The sequence below is a fragment of the Kogia breviceps genome, chromosome 5 (genome assembly GCF_026419965.1).
Source record: "Kogia breviceps isolate mKogBre1 chromosome 5, mKogBre1 haplotype 1, whole genome shotgun sequence".
Lineage (NCBI taxonomy): Eukaryota > Metazoa > Chordata > Mammalia > Artiodactyla > Physeteridae > Kogia > Kogia breviceps.
This window is the reverse complement of record NC_081314.1, coordinates 52,207,949-52,231,380: the sequence shown is the minus strand read 5'-3', so window position 1 is coordinate 52,231,380 and position 23,432 is coordinate 52,207,949. Positions and strand designations below refer to the sequence as shown.

The window sequence follows — 23,432 nt, the reverse complement described above, 5'->3', positions numbered from 1 at the left end:
CAGATTCAATGCAATCCCTATTAAAACCCCAACAACATTTTTCACAGAAGTAGAACAAAAAAATCCTAAAATTTGTATGGAATGATAAAAGACTCTGAATAGCCAAAGCAATCTTTAAAATAAAGAACAAAGCTGAAAGTACACTTCCTGCTTTCAAATTATACTGTGAAGCTATAGTAATAAAAACAGCATGGTATTGGAAGAAAAATAGACACACAGATCAGTGGAACAGAACTGAAAGCCCAGAAATGAACCACACATATATGGATAATTAATTTATGACAAGGGAGCAAAGAACATACAATGGAGAAAGGACAGTCTCTTCCATAAATGGTGTTCAGAAAACTAGACAGCCACATGCACAAGAACAAAACTAGACCACAATCTTATACAATACACAAAAATTAACTCAGGGCTTCCCTGGTGGTGCAGTGGTTGAGAGTCTGCCTGCTGATGCAGGGGACACGGGTTCGTGCCCTGGTCTGGGAAGATCCCACATGCCGCGGAGCGGCTGGGCCCGTGAGCCATGGCCACTGAGCCTGCGCGTCCAGAGCCTGTGCTCCGCAACAGGAGAGGCCACAACAGAAAGAGGCCCGCGTACCGAAAAAAAAAAATTAACTCAACATGGATTAAAGACTTCACTGTAAGACCTGAAACCACAAAACTCCTAGAGGAAAGCATAGACAGTATACTCTGACATTGGTCTTAGCAATGTCTTTCTAGATATGTCTCCTCAGGCAAGGGAAACAAAAGCAAAAATAAACAAATGGACTACATTAAAATAGAAAGCTTCTGCAGAGAAAAGGAAGCCATCAACAAAACAAAAAGACAACTTACTGAATGGAAGATTTTTGCAAATCATATATCTGATAAGGTGTTGATATACAAAATATATAAAGAACTCAAACAACCCAACTAAAAAATGCACAGAGGATCTGATTAGACATTTTTCCAAAGAAGACATACAGATGGCCAACAGGCACATGGAAAGATGTTAATCATCACTAATTATTAGGGAAGTGATAATAAAAACCACCATGAGATATTTCTTCACACACGTTAGAATGGCTATTATCAAAAAGTCAAGAAATAACAAGTGTTGACAAGGATGTGGAGAGAAGGGTGCCCTCATACACTGTTGATGGGAATGTAAATTGGTTCAGCCACTCTGGAAAACAGTATGGAGATTCCTCAAAAATTAATAATACAACTACCATATGACCCAGCTAGTTCACTTTTGGGTATTTATTCAAAGAATATGAAAACACTAACTTGAAAAGATATATGCACCCCTATGTTCATTGAAGCATTGTTTACAATAGCCAAGATATGGAAACAACCTAAGTGCCCATCAACAGTTGAATGGATATAGATAGATAGGTGCTATATATACATATACACACACACACACAATGCTACTTAGCCATAATAAAGATAAAATCTTGCCTTTTGCAGCAACAGGGATGGACCTTGAGGGTATTATGCTGAAGTCAGATGGAGAAAGACAAATGCGGTATGATTTCATTCATATGAGGAATATAAAAATAAATAAATAAATGAACAAACAAAATAAAACCAAATACATAGATACAGAGAGAATATAGTGGTTACTAGAGGGGAAGGGGAATGGTGGGGGAGGGTGAAATGGGTAAAGGGGGTCAACTATATTGTGACAGATGGAAACTAAGCTTTTGGTGGTGAGCACACTATAGTGTATACATAAGTCTAAATATCATATTGTACATATGAAACATATAACGTTTAAACCAATGTTACTTCAATTTAAAAAACTGTAAAAGAAAATATTTTGATATTCTATTTATTTGGGGGAGAAAATTATGACGTCTTATACTGTGGGTAGGGCTGCACACTAGTTATAGAGATTGGGTGGGTCTGTTCTCAGGCAGCTCTAATGTTAACTTCTCTGAGAGTGGGCTGACTCTGGCCCCAACATGTGGTGATTTACAGAAAAAGCACTCCATGCTCATGGGGGGTCACATGAATACGGCATTTACCGTCAGACTTAGTTCAGGATCCAAGAGGTAACACGTTGCAATTCATGACAAGAGTGGGTCTGAAGTCCAGGGCCGAAACCTGGGTCAGGAACCAGATGAAATGGTCAGAAGATCCAGAGAGTAAAGAGGGAAACCAAGCACAAAAGAACTATAATAGCCTTGTGTGGACACTAGAGTCATCTGCAGAACATAAACAAACAAAGAAACAAATGTCCAGATCTCCTCCCAGACTAACTAAATCAGTAACTCTGGAGGTGGAGCCATGAATAGGCATTCTGAAAGTTCTCCAGGTAATTCTATGTGAAGCCAAGTTTGAGATTCACTCCTCTAAATATCTCCTTTCTCTGAATAACTTGTGGCCCTGAATGATGATGTTCATTGGCCTAGTTGTAAATGAAAAGGCTCAAATTCTAGTGCCTTTGGTTAATACCTATTAATCTTTCAAGACTCAGCTCCAATACTATGTCTGTAATAATGTCTTTCCTGATCCCCATCTCAACCTCTTTGTTCCTCTGTGCTCTATTATACACAGTATATATATATGGTTGTATCATAGCACCTATAAATCTCATGCACTTTATTTGTCTCTTCCATTTGGCTCCCAGGAGATATGATTTATGTGTCTTTGTATCCCCAGCCCACTTGGCATATAGTCTGGCACATGACAGACCCTCAATACATGTTTATTGAATTCTTAAGAATTTATTTATTCTTAAATACATATTTAACCACCATGTAACTCATTTTCAACAATTATAAAAGGAAGAGATTGGGCTTCCCTGGTGGTGCAGTGGTTGAGAATCTGCCTGCTAATGCAGGGGACACGGGTTCAAACCCTGTTCTGGGAGGATCCCACATGCCACGGAGCAACTAAGCCCATGCGCCACAACTACTGAGCCTGCGCGTCTGGAGCCTGTGCTCCGCAACAAGAGAGGCCGCGATAGTGAGAGGCCCGCGCACCGCGATGAAGAGTGGCCCCCGCTTGCCACACTAGAGAAAGCCCTCGCACAGAAACGAAGACCCAACACAGCAAAAATGAATAGATAAATTAATTAAAACTCCTAAAAAAAAAAAAAGGAAGAGACTGAACTGCATTGTCTCTAAATCTTAATCCCTTTGAGATCTAAAAATCCTGATTGTTTTCCTCCCTATATCACACAAAAAGTATATATATGATCCCAGAAACAATACTTGAGGCTTGTGTTTCCCAAACTTTAATATGTATGCTACTTACCTGGGGATCTTCTTAAAATGCAGATTAAAATTTGGTAGGTCTGGGGTGAGGTTGAGGTGCTGTTATTTTTCATAAGCTCCCAGCTGATGTCGGTGCATCTGGTAAGTAGCACAATTTTAGGAGATGGAGACTGATTGTAGCCCTTACTGGTGTGTCCACATCATACATTAGAAGGCAGATAAGGTTCTCCTCAGCACCAGACTCCCTGGGTTCAGATCCTGGCCCTGACACTTCCATGAGACAAGGAGTCATCTTAGCATATTTGCACCTCAACTTCCTCATCTGTAACACAGGGACAATGATAGAGATTTTGTGAAAATAATGAGATGATTCATGCAATCCTTATAATGGTGCTTCACGCATAGTAAACACAACACATGTGAACTCTACACTTTCACTTCTTTTCAGTCTGCTTGTTTCAGCAGTGATCAGTTCTATAGGCTCAGGAGCCCTGATATATTTAAATCTTGAAAACAGTAGAGAGAAAATATTTTCCCTTCCTTACACTGAGAAAGTAAATACATCCACACACCCAGAAAGGATCAAAAGAGAGAAGAAAATTTAACTTGTCATTCTCCAGTAACATCATTTTCTGCCTTTTTACTCCATCACTGCCTGGTTGCAGCATTGAAAACATTGTGACATTTTACCATTTCAGAAAACATAAAATGCAGGGATTAAGATCCATAATAAAAAGAAATTTTGGCCTCTCCCGTTGCGGAGCACAGGCTCCAGACGCGCAGGCTCAGCGGCCATGGCTCACGGGCCCAGCCGCTCCGTGGCATGTGGGATCTTCCCCGACCGGGGCACGAACCCATGTCCCCTGCATGGGCAGGCGGACTCTCAACCACTGCGCCACCAGGGAAGCCCCACAAGGACACTTTTAATAGCTAGAGGCAAGGCTCATTTCCTGACACTAAGATATAATTTAATAGCAAGCATAGGGCTCAGTTTCAGAGATGGAGGAAAGAAGAATCAGAGAGAGAAAAGTAAAGAACAACAAAAACAGAAAATCTGACATTATTAGTAGCCCTCTGTCATCTTAAAAGGGAGAAAGACAAAAGGATGAAAGACGTTCAGAACAATCATTATTGAGTCCTTACTATGTGCCAAGTGCTTCAGTACATGAGTTTTAAAAAACCTGTAATACTCTCCGTGGAAGATGTTAGGAACCTCATTTTAGAGATGAGGGACTTGGTGTAGGAGGGTTACACCTGCCAGACCTAGATCTGGCAGAGTTGAGATTTGAAACTGCTGCTAGTGGATACTCTACAACTCTAGTTAGTCCCATCTCCTGAAACAAACTTTGAAAGAGTCTCCAGATCTGAGCTTTCTCAAGTTTAAATCAAGTTTAAGGTCACATAACAAATCACAAGCTAGGACAAAATGAAGTAGGAATGAATACATAAAACATCTGAAATTATGCCAAAGATACATTCCACCTTTTAATAGCTTTCACCAAAAGAGTAAGTCCTGGGACCCAAACACTTAGTCAGACTTGTTACCAGTCGGGTCAGCTTGGTTTACTTTTCCCTTGGATTCCAGCCAGGTGCAGAATGGTATGCACTGTCCCTTCTTTTGCTTTAAGGTATATTTGGAGAAGAATGTCTGCCCTGCTGAGTAGTCCAAAGTACAAGACCCACCAGTAACTTGTATTCTGCCCCTGGCTGCTTCTCGTATTGAAACAGAGATTGTTTGGTTGCCGGCACTGCTTTGATTAGTGTAAATTCCATGGGGCCTCTGAGCCCTTGTTAAGTAAAGGAGGTTAACCCAGTGGGGAAAATGAATTCAGGGGCTTGAAAGATGGCTGATTTACACCCAGAGTTTAGTTAACCTAAAGTTCAGCCTATTTACTTATTTCTAAGCAAAACAGAATAGAGAGCCTGCCCTATTGGTTTGATCTCTATCTCACTATGAGTCAAGATCCTTTTTATATCCTGATTTATATACATTCACTGATTATATTACCTGCTTTTAATGCTGAACCTAACATGTTCCTTTTGGTTTTCACTACATTGAAAAAAAAACTTATCCCTAGTTAAAATTTTCAGACAGTCTATTTTTCATACTTCGGAAAGTTCAATTATTTCTTATTCAATTATAAGCTCCTGGATTAGAAGAAAGTCACCAATAGTGATACTGTTAAGGGGATCTAATAACTTGAACAATATTTCATCATTTGGGGTTCTCCTAAATAGAAAACTATTCAAATCTTTTCACTTTCACTTTGTTTCCCACAGAATATATGAATAAAAGGAAAATAAGTTAGTCATATTCTATAATAATTCATATGTCAGGAATTTCAACATGCTGTAAAGAAGTACTTGAAATGGAAAATGACTGCAAATTCCAGGGTTTCTTTTTTTTTTTTTTCTTTTTTTCAGTAAGCGGGCCTCTCACTGTTGTGGCCTCTCCCGTTGCGGAGCACAGGCTCCGGACGTGCAGGCTTAGCAGCCATGGCTCACAGTCCCAGCCGCTCCGCGGCACGTGGGATCCTCCCGGACTGGGGAACGAACCCGTGTCCCCTGCATCGGCAGGCGGATTCTCAACCACTGCGCCACCAGGGAAGCCCCAGGGTTTCTTTTTTTTTTTAACATATCCTAGGAATAAGGTATTCTAATATATAGAGGGTTATTGTCTGTATTATATAGAGAGTAAATATTGTCAAAGAATTACAATTTTCTAGATACCGAAGTGCCTTGGAAAATATAAATAATTTAATCTTTCTTTGATAAGTCTGAGGGTATTTAAAAATCTTACACATCTTTGGGGTCACAATAATAAATACCAATTATCACATTCTAACCTATTACTGCCAAAACACAAATGTCATTATTAAGAGAAATGCCAGGTTAATAGAGTGGCCAATAAACCATATCTTACTGTAACACACAATATTTTGGAAGATGTGTCCACTCTTTGTATTTTCATTTAAACTGTATTATTAAGAAATAACTATTTTAGTGGTCATGAACCTCCACACTTTAGAACTAATCAAATGAAATTGCATATGATTTCTTGCCCCCTGCATGTTGTCATTACAAAACGGGGATTTGGGGACTTTCCTGGCAGTCCAGTGGTTAAGATTCCATGCTTCCACTTCAGGGGGCATGGTTCGATCCCTGGTCAGGGAACTAAGATCCCACATGCCGTGTAGTGCAGCCAAAACAAAAACGGTGGGGTAGGGGGAGGATTTGGCATGACAAATATATTCCTTATTCCTTACTAAAACCCATGTGACATGAAGAGCCAAACCAGTTAAGAGCCACGTTTCAAATACACAAATGTAAATCTAAGAGATTCAATGATTTCTCATAAATCAATTCTCAACCTAAGAAGAGGAAACTTCCCATTCAATTTATAATTTGTAAGGAATCAACCCATTTTTCTATAGAAACTGGAAACAAACAGGTATACTTTTTAAATTATTTGAAGTCATTATGTCTCCTGAGAGAAATATGCTTTTGCAATATTACAAAAGGAACCTGAACTTTCTCATTTGGAGGATTTGGAGGATTTATCTGGTAACTAATATTGATATATTGACTATAAAGTGCAGCTATTTTGTAAATGGACTGCATTAATGCAACCGGTAGCATTCATTGAATGCATTAAACATCCACCAAACTTTAAAACAGAAATATTGACTGGAACATGCTCGTCCATTATTTTCACAATAAAAACAGACATAGTCTTAACATTTCAGTCATAGAGAGATTTCTAAAATGTTAAATGCCTTTGAAATAAAAAATAATTGGGTGGGAAGCTGTTTTGAGTGTGGAGAATAATAAAAACATTCTGCACGTCAAATGGATCAAAGGGAAAAACTCTTGAAAACCACAGCCTCTTAATTATGGAACAATGATAACAAAAATCAGAATTGCTACATAATCATGGAAGAACTTCATGAAACCAGTTATCTGGGAAGTAGTTCTATAACTGTGCTCTCAGCAAGGTCTTCACAATTTATACAAACGTGTACTGGTTATGGTTCCATCATCCCCATTGTCATCTGCACTACTTATTTCTATCTTAGTTTCCTGAAACCAATCTTCAAAATATATATATTTTAAAGTATGTTTATAATTTCAAACATCATCTTCTAAGAATATAATAATTTTTATATAACCAACTTAAAAAGATGTATTAGTTAACCAAGAGTTAAAAATAAAGCATATTAATATTACAATTTTTCCCTATTCTTAGTTTTATTTTTGAATAAGCAATTCATTCACATAGTATACGATTTAGAAGTTAACAATATTTTACAAACTTCTATATATTGTTGAGAGACATGAATATGGCCCAAGCAAGTCCTAAAAATAGTAAACTTCCACTAATATCATGTCTTGCTTTTCTTCCACATCCTGTTATAATATTCAGCCCTCTAGTTTTAATTCTGCATCTGTATCTTCAGTATTTTGAGGCACTGCTTTAGCCAATATGCAGAATTTCATTATGATATGCTTTATTAACTGTGTAGCATTTAAATTTATATTTACAGACTTTATGCCATCTCTAGGAACTAAAATGACTATCAAAATAAATTGCTTCTCCATCTCATTTGTGGCTAGAGGCCAACAGAATGGATAGTACAGCTCTACCACATTTGCTTATTTGTTTGATATTTGGCATATGATGGCTTGAAAAGTTAATTACTTTTCATGAGTAGATGACTAGACTCTAGATTGTCAGCTCCTATGTTATGGGAATACTTGCATAGGAGAACAAGTATTCAGTTCTGGGGCACAAATAATTTGATAGAAAAAAGCATCATGTACAGAGGTTATTATAATACATTGTTATTAGGGTTAAAATAGAAATGCGAGCCCAATGTTGGGTCAGCTCCACAGTGCTCTATTCCTCTCATATATCTCAGACCTGCTTCTATTACATTGCACCCAAGGAAGAAGGTAAGATACTACCTAAATAATTGAGGAATTATTAATAATTATAAATATGCTAAGTAAAGTAGAAGTGTATTTGGGAGTTCATAACTGAGAAAAACTCACCTAGTATGCCAGTGAAATTTAAAACAAGACCTGAAGGGAATGTAGGACAAAAGGAAATAGGGGAGAGAGGAATGTTCTAGGCAAAAAGAACAGCCTGTGCAAAGTCCCTCAGGCAGGAAGAAATGAAGAAAGGGCCCTGAGAGGCTACCTAGGAGCCTAAGGCCTAGCATGTCCTCAGCACAATACACAGGGCTTCATTTAGAACCTAAAGAAGTGAAACACAGTGAAAACGTACCGTGTACCTATCAGGGAATTTGGCGACAGAGTCCGGGGCTGAGGTTTGTCTAAACCTCTGGTCTGGTCTTAATGAGTTTCGGTGGCGGTGGGGGGTTATACTCTCTTCAATTCCCTAATCTTTGGGAGATGTGACAGAGCTAAAATCTTCTGCATTCTCTCCCTAAAAATAGGGTTTTATGAGCAGACATCTGAGGGAGAGTGAGGTCAGTCCCACTTGCTTCATGTTTGAGAAGTCAGAGGTGCTAGAACATCATGTTTAATGATGTAATCATTGATGAGCAATTCCTTGATTAACTGTCTTGATATTAAGATTAAAACAAACTGAAGGAGAGCTACCTTCTAAATAGGAACAGGAAGCCTAAGAATAGAATGAAAGACAAATAAAGCAGCTATATCAAAGTCCTAAGTTGTCCAAACTTCCAATTAATTAAATGTGACAGAAAAAGCCATGGCAATGCTGCTACAGTTATTTATTTATAATTTGTGTCTCCTACACTCCCAAAATCAATGGAAAAATCTCTAACGGCTGCACTGGTGTGATTACAGCAGAAAGCAGTTTCTACTTTTGAGTTCCTGCTTCCTATTATTCAGACATGCTTTGGAATTTTTCTCCACAATTTCAATCTTGGTTGCTGCCCTGTTATTTAGCCAACATTGCATGATTTTAATTGAGTATGGCTGTATCTAAGAGGGAAAGGGCACCAACTTTGAAAAGCAAACATCATACCAGCATGGCTCAAGATTGCTAGCTGTTCTGCTGGCTGATATAAAATTTCTTCAGATGTTGGAAACTGAATCATTATGGAATCAAAGTCCCCATTAAAATGCTCTATTTATCATGCTGAATCAATAGGATGCAATAAGTTAATACTGGTTTCCCAGTGCAATGAATCATGAAATATTTTGAGGTTATATATTTAATTTCTTGTTCAGTTGAATTGTGAGTTTATCCAATGACTGCATAGGCACTCAATTAGCCTACTATTCTGTGTCCAGAATTCCTGGGACACTCTCCAACACATTTTTCTCTCCCATCAAAATAGTTTATTACTAGCAGGTTATATAACCTAACAGCTTAAGTGATTATTGAAACAAATTTCTTCTTTATGGAATTTAAAATATGTAAATTAAAAAAACCTTTCCTTTTCTATAAATAGGTCAGCACCAGTCACAACTCCAGTACTGTTAACAATAACAATAGCGACAAACAAACCTATATTGCACGGGATTCAAGACCTTGCTACTGAAAAGCCCTTCTCTCATTCTTCTTTGCCAATGGGATCCCATTTGGGGGGGCTTGCCAATGAGCCTAAAAGGACACCTACTTAAACTCCCTTGCACCTGGGGGAGACTGTGTGACCAGATGCTGGACAATAAAATATAGGCTGGACAGTAAAATATAGGCTGAAATTCTTGGTACGATTTCTAGGAAAGCTACTGTTTTCTTAAATGTTACAAAAACAAAAAGGGAAAGAGAGGGGTGGGGGAGGAAGGAGGGAGAGGGAGGAAGAGCAAGAAGGAAGGAAGGAAAGAAGGAAGGGAGGGAGGGAGAGAAGGAAGGAAGGAAGGAAGGAAGGAAGGAAGGAAGGAAGGAAGGAAGGAAGGAAGGAAGGAAGGAAGGAAGGAAGGAAGGAGAGAGAGAAGGAAAACAGATTTTTCCTTCCTGCCTGGCGCCCAGAAGTGGAGGCTGGCTATGAAGCAGCCATTCTGCAACATTGAGAGGAAACCTCCTATTACAGAAGACTGAAACAAGATGATCCGCGTCTTTGATGATTCCTTTTGAGCAGCTGTCCATCAGTTCTGGACTGCCTCCTCCCACATTTCTTATTATCTGAGAAAAAAGTAACCCCTTTATGGTCAGGGAAGAGTGGCCAGGATTTGTGACATAGCTAAAAGAAATCCTTACTGGTAAAATACCACTCTATGTGTCCAGTGTGGTTGGGTTACACAAGTCCAGTAAGCATCATTTATTTGTATCCTACACCAGGGGTTCCCAACCCCCAGGCCACAGACTGGTGCCGGTCCATGGCCTGTTAGGAACCAGGCCACACAGCAGGAGGTGAGTGGTGGGTGAGTGAGTGAAGCTTCATCTGTATTTACAGCTGCTCCCCGTTGCTCTCATTACTGCCTGAGCTCAGCCTCCTGTCGGATCAGTGGCGGCATCACATTCTCACAGGAGCGCAAACCCTACTGTGAACTGAGCATGCGAGGGATCTAGGTTGTGTGCTTCTTATGAGAATCTAATGCCTGATGATCTGAGGTGGAGCTGAGGCGGTGATGCTAGCGCTGGGGAGTGGCTGCAAATACAGATTATCATTAGCAGAGAGGTTTGACTGCACAGAGACCATAATAAATCAATTGCTTGCAGACTCATATCAAAACCCTATCAGTGAGTGGCAAGTGAAAACAAGCTCAGGGCTCCCACTGATTCTCCATTATGGTGAGTTGTATAATTATTTCATTATATATTACAATGTAATAATAATAGAAATAAAGTGCACAATAAATGTAATGTGCTTGAATCATCCAAAAACCATCCCCCTCACCCCCAGGTCCATGGAAAAATTGTCTTCCACAAAGCCGGTCCCTGGTGCCAAAAAGGTTGGGGACCGCTGTCCTGTACAACCACATGGCCCTATAGCTGTCAGATGCTAAGCATGTTCTAAGGATTCAAAAATTAGTGAAATATGGATTCTGCCTTTCAGAAGCTTACAACCTACTGAGACAAATTTGTAAACAGATAGTTACAACATAATGTTACCTGTGAAGTCAGGGTCTCATAAAGGGTGTTCCCTGGGACAGCACTCAAGTTAAAAAATGGTCTGTCATTATATCAGTTTGGGAAATGTACTACATCTTCCCAATGTACTCTGGCATATTAAAGTCTCGGAGGAGCACTGTAAATAGCCTGTAAGGCCATTTAACTTTCTTTGACCTACTGTTTCTTAAAACTATTTAATAATAAGACCCTTTCCCCCCCCTAAGCAGTACCTCCTATTATCCCACAGACTAGTTTAAAAAACACACTTGAGGAAATGTTGTACTAAGTGATTTAATAAAGTTATAACCTTAGTCCTATGGCAAGTGTTACTTGTGGAAATAATTCAACCATATTTAAATTACTCACATATTATTCCCTTTAAAAAAAATCATCTGCTGTGGTTTGAACTGTGTTCTCCCGAAAGACAAGCTGACGTCCTAACCCCTAGTACCTGTGTATGTGATCTAACTTGGAAATAGCGTCTTTGGAGATGTAATTAAGACACAAGTTAAGATGAGGTCATACAGGATTAGAGTGGGCTCTAAATCCAACCACTGGTGTCCTTATAAGAAGGACAGAGGATACCAGACGCATAGAATAGAAAGCCGTGTAAAGACAAAGGCAGAAATTGGAGAGATACAGCTGCAAACCAAGGAAAGCCAAGGATTGCTGTCAACCACCAGAAGCGAGGAGAGAGCCCTAGAACAGATCCTCTCTCTGAGCTCCCAAGAAAGACCCAAGCCGTCTGACACCTTGATTTGTACTTATGGCCTCCAGAACTGTGAGAAAATAAATTTCTATTGTTTTAAGCCACCTAGTTTGTGGTACTTTGTTTCCTCAGCACTAGGAAACTAACATACAATCATACTTCCTATTTGGCTTCTATAAATTCTATGTGTTTGATAAATTTGTCTTTGTATTTTCTCTGCAGTCTAGTGGCTGGATTGGGAAAAAGGAAGGGCTTGAAGTCCAAAAGAGTTTGAGCCCTGACTCAACCTATTTTGAACTCTGAATTTAGTCAAGTTACTCAGATGTTCCGATTCTCAGTTTTCTCAACTATGAAATAGGGATAGAAACTTTCATTCATTCATCAAGTCATCCATTCCTTTGGCAAGTACTGATTCAACAGATACTGTCTGCTAAGCACTGTGCAAGGCACACAGATAGATATTAAATAGGCAATTACTAAATTCTGCAAAGGTAAATCAGGTGCTAAGGGAGGGCATAATTTGACCACATAAGCTAACCTTGAGGTGGTTATGAGGATTCGATGAGAAGTATGTGAATGTGCATTATAATCTGTACTTTAAATATAAACAAAGGTATTATTATAAGTATATAATAATATAAGTAAGATCAAATGGATTAAAGAGAATGGGTATCTCTGTTCCCTCTGGTCAAACTGGTAAATATTAAGTAAAAAAGAAATGTATTGGTGGGATTTCAGAGGACTGGCAGGAGAAACTGTTGGAGAGCATAAGGGGGAATAAACAAAACAGACCTGGTCATGCTCCTCATGGAGTTTAGCCAAAGCCCGCCCATCATATACTGCAATTAAGTGATATGGTTGATAATTGATCCTTTTTTCTTCCAAAAGGAGATAAAATGGATGTTCATGTTGACTCATTAAGTGGTTTACAAATAGGAAATAATATCAGTATATCAATAACAGGAAGGTAAAATAGCTATTGGTGTTACATTGGGAAAATGTATAATAGAACAGAACAGAATAAATTGTCTTATATCAAACATCTCTGAAGTCAGGCAGCTAAATGTTTGAAAGTTCAAGCCACTGGTACCTGCATGATGATGGTGCAAAAATCTCCTCAGTAAACATGTCAGGGGTCGTCGTCTGATTTCTTTTGGAATCAGCCAGCCACTGGAAAGACTCTCCCCTTGGCATCCAGAACACGTGACTCTCCCACTGTCATAAAGTAAGTAGCCAAGAGTTTTCCATGCAAGCACAAGTACTGTCCTATTAAAACTTTATGAAGTGACATACAGTCGTCTTTCAGAAACCAGTCATGCAGCTACTCTATATGAAAATTCCCAACACAAAGGTTCATCCTCTAAATAAAGATGATCCTGGAGTACAGAAAGAGTCACAGAGCTGGGGCTCTGGATACATACACTGCCTACCTCAATCTACTGGCCCAACTCTCGGACTTTCCAGCTCAAGGGTCAATAACTTATCTTTCACTTTTTCCCCCCAAAGTTAAAAAAAGAACACAAGAACAAATACTAAAACAATGATAATATGTGTTGGTGTAAATAAATACACAAAAGTTTATATTCCAGCCTATTTCAAAAAAGGCTTTGGAGCTGTCTTTTTTTTTAATACTTTTGATAAAAAATATACTTAATTCTGCTATTACAGGACTTATATTAAGTCCTATAATATATTATAGGTTTTATTAAGAATATTGAGTTTTTAATAACACATATAAAAGTTTTAACATTACAATTAACATTTTTTTCATGTTAATTCATGGTATAAATTTCATTTTAGAAAACTCATATTGGATTTCTTTCGTCTATTCAAGATTCAAAGAAGAGTAACCATAGCTCCAAGCCTTGGCAAAATAAACTACCTAATCAGCAAAAGAGATTTGTTTCATGGACTCCGAGGGAATTCTAGTTAACAAGGCTCATACGCCTAATGGGCATCAAAAAATTGTGAGGAAAATATAGCAGCATGAATAGCATTTTAGTTATAATTATATCTACCTTAAAATATCTCAATTATATTTATTAATTACCCTAAGATCATCCATACTTCTGAAGCTTTTCTGCTATCATATATTCTGGCCTCTAGATCCTTTTCGTTAACACTTCCATGGCACTTCTCATGGGGTTGACTGGTCCAGCTGAAATTGAAGTGGGCAAATGTGGTTTGAAGATGGGAAAGATATGATTGAACAACAAGAGACAATTTGAGAGCCTGAACATTCTATTCAGAGATGGCAAGTGTGTGTAAGAGAATATGGACATTTAGAGAAGTCACAAGGAATCACAACAGGATCTAGAAGGATCTAGAGACATATGTATATACATATACACACATATATACATTCAGCTAAGAGGCAAAATATGATATCTAATTATTGTTTCAAACCTCTAACTTCAGTTATAAAATGTTAGTGTTGAAAAGGTATAAGAGGTGATCTGTATACCTCATTTTTCTCATTTTACAGTCGTCTTAGTCATTTCAGGCTGCTATAACAAACTACCATAAACTGGTCACTTAAACAACAGACATTTCTCATAGTCCTGGAGACTGGGAAGTCCAAGATCAGAGCACCTACAGATCCAGTTCTGGTGAGAGCCCACATCTCGTTCACAAAAGGCTGCCTTCTCAGTATGTCCTTGCAGGGCAGAGAGAGAAGGCTCTGCTGTCTCTTCCTCTTCTTATAAGGGTACCAACACTATCGGATTAGGACCTCACCCTGATGACCTTAATGAGCCTCCTCACAGTCCCTATCTCCAAATACAGTCACGAGGGGGGTTATGGCCGCAACTTACGAATTTGAGGGGGTACACACGTTTGGTCCATAACAACAGGTGTGTAACCAAGAGCAGGAAAGGTGAAATTGCTTATTCAAGGTCACAGAGTATGCAGTTGGTTGGAGGTGGGCAAGCCAAAACCTGAATAGCCCATGGTTAGGACAGGAGCCTAGACGTCGCTGAGCTTGGAGAAGAGGGACTGACCTGGAAAGATTATGCTCCTAGAGAAAATCCTCCCCTTCTCTTTCCTTTTCTCCCTTCCATGGTCTAGGTGCTCCTCTAAAACTACATCACCAGCCACTTAGTTTCACTACACATCGTACTTACTGACAGTCCAAGGGTTCATATTTGGGTTTTTTTTTACTGGAAACTAGCACATCAACTAACAGTAAATCTCAGCAATTCTTTACTCATCTGTGTATGTCCAACAATTATGAAGACATGGTCTTTTATTTATTTGATTGCGTGATGAGAATCTAGAGGTTTTCCATTTGCTTTTTTTTCCTCTTGGGCATTAAAATTGTGCACTCTTCAAGAGGAAACGTAACTGAGAATGTATATGAACAAACTAAAGTTTGATTTAAACACTACCATTAGTTTTCTTCTAGCGACTACCCATAGCTGTTTTTTTTTTTAAAGTAAGTAATTTTTGAACTCAGTATCATCAATATAATAAAATAAAGGCACAGGTCTGGCGTGTTTTGTGGCCCTTCAGCCGGAAAGGTGTCTTGTCTTCTTACTTTTTCTCCTGAGGCTCAGTCTTTGAAGAGAACAAAGTAGTTCTGGAGTTTCTTTTCCTTCCCCAGAGTCATTATCTGAAGAGCAAAGAAAATAAAGCAGGATGTTGCTTCACCAAGGCACTCCTCAATCTTTCATGCTTGTTTCATCTTGTGATAGTGGTGGCGTTGTTCCAGGCTATGGAGAAAATAGGCTCTTACATGAAGTGCTTAAGCAAAGAGTAATTTATTAATACTAACACAGATGAGTACCTAGGCGCTAAAAGAAATAAACAAAAGGAAGAAGCCCTTTAGGCATGCTTGCAACAATAAAGCACTATTCCCTCAAGGGCCACCCTAAGAAACAATATTTTCTCTCAGGCCCTTGTCTCTAAAATTTCACACCTGCTACTGCTTTTTCTCAGTGCCCCAGTTTATTCCTAGGTGAACTAGCCAGTCTCTGATCAGTCAGAACAGAAGATTAGAATTAGAAGTATGTAAGATAGGTTATTTACTGCCTCACCTCAAAATGACATAATTGCTCCCTGAAGATGATCAAATTTAAAACTGGTTTAGTTTTTCAGCTTGCAATACAAATTCAATATAGAAATGCCTATCTGGTGATTTGTATCTCATCAATCACCAAGGAGAGAAAATTAGCACAGCTACTTTTTTTCTCAGATATCAGACAACTATAATTTCCACACAAGATTTTCTATTTCAACACATTTTAAGTGGTAATCTTTCTAAAATGCAGAAGAAGTTTTCACAACTCTACTAATAGGGTAAATACAACATAATTTAAGTTGTTACTAATCTCAGGATTATCCAAGTGGGTCCTGGTCTTCCAGATTAAGACACTGCTTTGTCAAAGAGCAACATGGCCTCTCCTAAGTGAACTGCAGCAAGCCAGGCAGCTGCTAGGTAGAAAGGACTCCTATGAGTCTAGGCCAGTGGTTATCAGATACTTGGCATCAGGACCTTCAACTGACATGACTATTCTCAGAAGTTCTGGGAAAGAGTCCTATTTAACTCCTCCAGAGCAAAGACTTGGCATGAGACCGCAGCTACCCCAGAGTTACAGATGGGGCTGTCTCGTGATTCTGTGGGAAATTTGCTTCATTACTTGGCACGTGCTGCACAGTATGTCATTTTCTGCCCACAGTTTGGTGAAAAGAGAACTTCTCTAAGCTCCTCTTTAAGCATGTACATGCAATGCAAAAGCTAGGCTTCCGAGTGCCAAGGAAGCACCGAATAAAGGACAAAGGAATAAGATCATCTATTCTCTAAAAATACCTTGCGTAATACAACCCAAAGAATACACTCTACCTTCAAGCCTATGGCTAGTTCAAATGTAATCATCACTACCCCTGAATTAAATGGATAATAAAAGGTTATAAACATGTTGTAAAATAATTCAAACTCAGTCATAGCAATGATTTTTCTATGTTTTGGGCAAAGGGTTAATCTCTGAAGAATACCAATAGTATAAATGGTTAAAATATCTGTAAGAAAGATACTAATTCAAACCCCTTCACCTACTTGGAGATAGTTTGCTAGAAATAAGTTTCGTTGACTGATGTTGATAGAGATACTTAAGAAAACATTATGAACAAAAAGAGATGTATAAATGTTATAGTTCAAGTATATAATTCATACACTTCCTTTCCCAAGTTTCTTCATTATACACTAGCTTCAATTTTTTTTTAATAGTAGGTGCATTTTACAATACTTTGATCCTCTTCAATATTCTGGCATTACTCCCTTTTTCCTAATGAAGCCCATATTTTAGCATTCTTAAGTTTATGTATTACAAATGTAAGAGTCCGGTCTCTCAGTTGCAAAATAACAGAAACCCTCCCAATTCAAAGTGGCTTAGTTCCTAAATGGGGAATTTATTGACTCATATAAATGGCCAATCCAGGGATGCAGCAGACCTCAAATATAAAAGGATTTATGGGCTCAAAGAATTTCATTACAGTTCTCTCTCTCCATCTCTCTATTCTTTCTATATTTCTTTGTCTTCATTATTTAAGGAGATATTTTATTTTTCCCATGGCAGTCAAGAAAGGCACCAGCAGCCTCAGGTCACAAACTCCAGGAAAGAAAACCATTGGCTCTTCTTGAGTTTCATAAAGTCATACCAGGTGCAGAAATAAAAACATAGTTTCCTAATGGAACTCAAAGACAAAAGAAGCATGCTAGACAGTAAAAAAAAAAAAAAAAAACCTACGAAATTACACTGCAAATTACAAATTAAATTTTTAAGAATCTTACAGACTAACATAAGGGTTAGCTTTATCATTTTTAAATTTTAGTGAAAATATCAAATCAATAAGCAAATATTATATGACTGTGTATTATGCTCAAGGGATATAAATGTTATAAAAGCCAAAGTTTCAACCACTGAAGAATCATAGTCTAGTTGGTGGTCAACAAAATTTGATGCAAGACGAATGAATGGAGGATATGATTTTAACCAAGTGCTAAATATTACAGCACATATTATAACCTTAATACTAATTCAGGAAAGAAAGGATGATTGTGGAGTAGAACAGTCATTGAAGGTTTATAGAGATGGTGAAAACTATTTTGTTTCATGAAAGATGGATTGTCTTTGAATTGTTGGAAGAGGGTGGGAAAGAGTGAGGGTTGAAGGAAAAAGAATGAAATGGCTCAGAGGGGGGCATTCTACATGTAGAGACCTGATGGTAGACAACAGCCCACTCATAATGGATAATTCATGTTGAGGATAAGGTAAGATGGTTACAGATAAGTTAGCTGACAGAAGATTTTGAACACTGGGTTTGAATTTGAACTAGTTATAATTTCTCTATATGTAGGTTTTCAGAAGAATAGAGAGGGAAATCCAGCTGCAGGTCATGATATAATTGGAGTTCAGAGGTTGGAATAATATTTCTGCTCTGAGACAGGGGCCGTCACTTCCATTTATGCAGGTTGTAAGCTGTACAACGCTAGTGGGCACCAACCATGTTGCAGTGTGAACGGTGCTTCTGAAAGTTGGGAAACACACAACCCTTATAAAAATATTCGGTCCATCTAGATAACTTCAAGAAACAAAACATATCAATTTGAAGGGGGTGGAAGATAGGTAGGTACAAGGTAGAAGTTAGAGAGAAGGTTGAAGAGAAAAGTGGAGACCAGATTATGGAGTGCCTTGAATTCCAGGCTAAGAAATACAGACTTTATTCTGCATTTAATGCAGGAAAATTGGGGAGCTATTGAAAGATTTTGACTAGAATAGTGAAGTAGCAATCAGTGTTTGAGGAAAATTAAATTTAGGCTACAGGTCCAGGATTGAGTCAAGGGGGCAGAAATTAGCAAAATATAGAACTATGAAAAGATCATTAGAGCAGTGCAGGAAAAAACTGGACCATAAGATAGAAAGCAAAGGAGATCTTTGGGAGGTATTTTAAAAAGAAAAAAAGATAAAAAGAAAGAAAGGCAAGAAAGTGGAATTTTGTGAACCTCTTACAAACGAAACATATACCCTGGGACATATTATTATTATTTAGGTAGAGAATAAAGAACAGAAATTACGTTTCTTTCAAATCGCTCCCAGTGACTTTACTGCTGGCAGTTATATAGTTCTTTAGAGTTTACATAGTAATTTCAAATATATTATTCCATTTGGATAAAGATATCTTTTGAAATCATGAAACTAAGCACTGTCTTAAGCTAATATATAAAGGTAACATCTAAACTACAGAAAATTTTATTCATCACCTATGATAGAATGCAATTTAATATTGTAATGACAAACTTCCATGTGTTTATTTGGACCAGAACTTTTCTGGCAGTAATACCAGCATGTCTGAAACCAAACTTTCCATGTATTCTGGATCTTATTTCTTTCTGATCTCATTCATCTTCAGGGACCTTGTTCCCTGTCTTTCCTCTTTCCATCCCTGATCTTCCCTTCAGCATTTTAGAAAAATATTCTTTAACCTATTTCCATCCTGAGTCATCTCTTCACTTTCCATCAGTCTAAGCTGTTGATAGCGTAAGTGTATGTTTCATGTCTCTACCTCCTCTGTATTGGCACTTCTCAATCCATCCCACTGCTGTAACGTTTTCTCCCTGGAGATAACACAAACCTCCTATTTCCTATTTTTGTTGGACGTTTTTCAGTATTTACCATATTTGACCTCTTGGCAGCGGATGATAGTTTTCCTCTTCTTCATTCTTGAAACTCTTGCCTTAGGTTCCTGGTCTCATTCTGTTATCTTGCCTCTGTGGCTTTGACCTTCTCCTCCCCTTTCATATTTATAATCCTCCAGGGTTCCATCCTTCACCCTCTACCCTTTCTTTTTATACACACTTTCTCTGGGGAATTTCATCCTCTCCTTCTAAAGCTTATATACTGACCACTGTCAATTCTGTATCTCCAATCCAAATCCAAAGCAGTATATTTACAATTGAATGCCCCATATATGCTCCACAAAACATGTCCAGCACTAAACTTCTCATTGGTATCTCAAGTCTGTCCTTTTTTCATACTCTCTTCAGAAATTATGGACCCACTGTTCACACAAGGATCTAAGGTAGAACACAGAGAACTCTCTTTGATTCCTTTCTTCTTCATCCTCCATGTGATGGTTAATTTTATGTGTTAACACAATTGGACCACAGGGTGCACAGATTTTGATTAAATATTATTTCTGGGTGTGTCGGTGAGGGTGTTTCTGGATGACGTTAAAATTTAAATTGGTAGTCTAAATAAAGCAGATTGAGCAAAATTACTTTCTATGGGGTTGCATGTTTGCCATCCTTCCTGAAATTATATTTATTTTTCACAGGAATTCTTCCTAATAACCCTCTTGCACACAAATCCTTTTTTCAAGGTCCCTTTCTGAGGATTCCAAGTTAGAACAACAAGTTATGGTTGGTTAATATTTTTTATACCATTTATACCAAAATTTAACTATTTCCCAATAGTTCAGTGTTTAGATTGTTTCTATTTTTCTCTACAATAATTAGCTTTGTAATGATTATTTTTGTATGCAAAAATGTTCTCATGTGTTCTAGATTGCTTTCCATGGATATATTCCTAGAAGGGAAATTACTAAATCAAAAGGCATGAAGGCATATTTTACAGTGCTTGATCTATCTGTATTGCTTTCAAAAATATTTTTACCACAAGCCAGTCTTAATGTAAACATTTTAAAAAACTTATTTTATTATTTATGAGATTATTAGTATTGTTTTCATTTCTTTGATCCCTGAGATTAAATATTTTCTTACATATTTACTGGTTATTTACCTTCTGTTTATAAACTTTGCAATTTTAAATTATCCTAGTTTAACTATATATATAATTATATAACTTAAAGTTGTTAAATCTATGTAACTTATGCAATCTAGTCTATGCAAATATTCTGTTTACTTTTAAGTTTTTAAAAATTGTTTAAAATACAACAGTTTTGATTTTTGAGTAATCCAATCTATTTATTTGTTTTCCTTTGTGATTTCTTCTAATGCTTCCCTACTCAGAAAGTTGTCCTGCAATTAAAATCAGATAAATTTTATCTTATATTTTTTTCTCGAATTTCTTCTCTCTTTCCTATGTCTCTCTTTAACATTTATCCTGTGAATCTCTCTGTTATTTACTTTGACACATGGCATAGATCTAAAATAGATTCCACCTTGTGTGCCAAGTTTATTCACTCACTCAATAAAAATATATTCAATGTTTACTATGTACCAGGCACAGTGTTAGGCATCATTGTTAGAGGCAAATGTTGAGAGGGATACTGAAGTCACATTTGAAGTCACTCAGTGGGACAGTGCACTTAACTGATTGCCAGTGGGAGAGAGAAGAGGGAGGGGAATGTGTGGCCCCGTAGCCTAGTGCTAGGGATTTTGCCCTCTTTTTGCATGTTGTGCTATCAACTCACTCCTTGTAGAGAAACAGATCTTATGATCAGGGGATATGCTCAATGATGTTAAAAACTGCAAATGAGTCAAAAGCATAATTATCCTGAAAAGAATAAATAGGTTTTCAGGAGTAAGTAAAAATATCTGCTCCGCCCCACCCCACTGCTTCATTTAATCACTTAAAAGTAATAAGATATAGGGCTTCCCTGGTGGTGCAGTGGTTGAGGGTCCGCCTGCCCATGCAGGGGACACGGGTTCGTGCCCCAGTCCGGGAAGGTCCCACATGCCACAGAGCGGCTGGGCCCGTGAGCCTATGCATCCGGAGCCTGTGCTCCGCAACTGGAGAGGCCACAACAGTGAGAGGCCCGCGTACCGCAAAAAAAAAAAAAAAAAAGTAGTAAGATATAACAAATTACCTTCTCTATAAGTATTTTAACATGGTTATAATCATATTGTTTGTACAATTTTATATTCCACCTTTTCCACTTAACATTATAAAATATTTGCATATGCCATAAGCTTCTTAGTAAACATAATATCTGATAGTGATACCTAACAGGTTTCAATGGACCAATTACTCTTTTCAAAGCAGAGTTAGTTTCTTAAATAAATAGACATTTTTACAGATTCTCTACTTGAGATATTATCAGACAACCATGCCCATTTTTTCAGGTGTACACTTTAATCCAAGTGAATTAATATAAGCACACATGACCTTAGGTCCTCAAGCAAATTTCTTTTTGTATTAGCCAGGCAATGTTTTCAATTTTCTTCTTTTTGGTGACTATGAAGACCATTCATTCCATAATTTATTGAGCCTCTAAAATGCAAAGTGATCTATAATAGGGCACTGCCTTAAGAAATCATTTTCCATATATTCTAATATATTTAAATGTAGCTCTTTACATTCTTAACCTACTCCTCTCTACTAGCTCCTTTCTAAAATTTTTAAGTGTATGCTAATCCAAAAACAAAACCCCAAATTCCAAAACCAAACTTCTTCTCAACCTAGTTTCTTCCTCAAACTCCACCCAATCTATCTTCCTTCTCAGCCAAACATGACAAAATCAGAGTCCACTTTTACTACTTCTTTTCCCTTAATTATCTATCACCAATTTATTCCCCAAGTACTGCAATCTTCCACCCCACCCCTAATCAGTTAACTTTACTTGACCTCTCTGTAACTCAATCAGCAAGACTCCCCTCTCTCTTCTAAGTACTCTCTCCCCAACACCTTTGCTTTCACTGTTACTTCTCTCACATACCTTGTTCTTAATCACCAATTCCTCCTTTTATCTCACTAGCCTTTGAATGTACAGTAGAAGCCCTTAACTCCAGGTAACTAATTCACAGGATTGGAGGAGGCTCTTCCCCTCTCTGTAAATGGGTTCCTTCCCCACCACACTTCAGGGCTGAAGGCTCCTGGCACAAAAAAGTGAACCTCCAATCCATCTGTGTATACTTACTGACCTATATGCTCAGTCAGTAGAGACAAAGTTTATTCTAAAAACTGTTTATGCAATTACACTTGCTGTTTTTATTATGTAATTTAATCAAATGTTATATAAACTAATGAGATATGAGAGTAAAAAAAGAGTTGTTTCTATGAAAATTAATATGAGTGGTTTGGAAAAGCTTCATAATGGTTAGTAGCTTAAAGAAAAATTGCAGTCAAATTAGGTGAAAAACAAGGCCAAGAAAAATATTCTTCAAATCTAGACATATATTACATAGAGTGACCTTACCATGCATGTGTCTTTAAGTTCTTGCACCACTCAACAAAGCTAAAACTGGAAGCTGAATGATGTTCTATGGCTTAACAGACGATGGTGAGCTCCAACCAACAACAGATCCACACACAAAGCAAAAACCTTGACCCTGCATCAAGAGAGAATTAAAGGAAAGTAGATTTATGTGTTTTAAGATGTTTATGCATCACTTATTTTTCCCAGCTCTAACTGACTCTACTGATTAACCTGTCCCAGTTGCCTTGTCTAAGAGGCATTCATTAGAAATATCTTGATTACATCATGAGGCCTCTTCTTTCCTTGCTTT

At 37.8% G+C, this 23,432-nt stretch overlaps 1 protein-coding gene across 1 annotated transcript in view; it reads right to left on the bottom strand.

Annotated features, from left to right (window-relative positions):
- The window catches only part of LOC136794202 (uncharacterized), a 134,038-nt gene that overhangs the window by 84,351 nt on the left and 26,255 nt on the right, over positions 1 to 23,432 (bottom strand). Inside the window, exons 5-8 of the mRNA XM_067033496.1 lie at positions 23,123 to 23,255; positions 15,504 to 15,678; positions 13,059 to 13,183; positions 3,250 to 3,531 (exon numbers count right to left, since the gene is read on the bottom strand). Of these exons, the coding sequence (XP_066889597.1) occupies positions 23,187 to 23,255 (69 nt within the window). The 3' untranslated portion in view covers positions 3,250 to 3,531; positions 13,059 to 13,183; positions 15,504 to 15,678; positions 23,123 to 23,186. The remainder of the gene's footprint in view (positions 1 to 3,249; positions 3,532 to 13,058; positions 13,184 to 15,503; positions 15,679 to 23,122; positions 23,256 to 23,432) is intronic.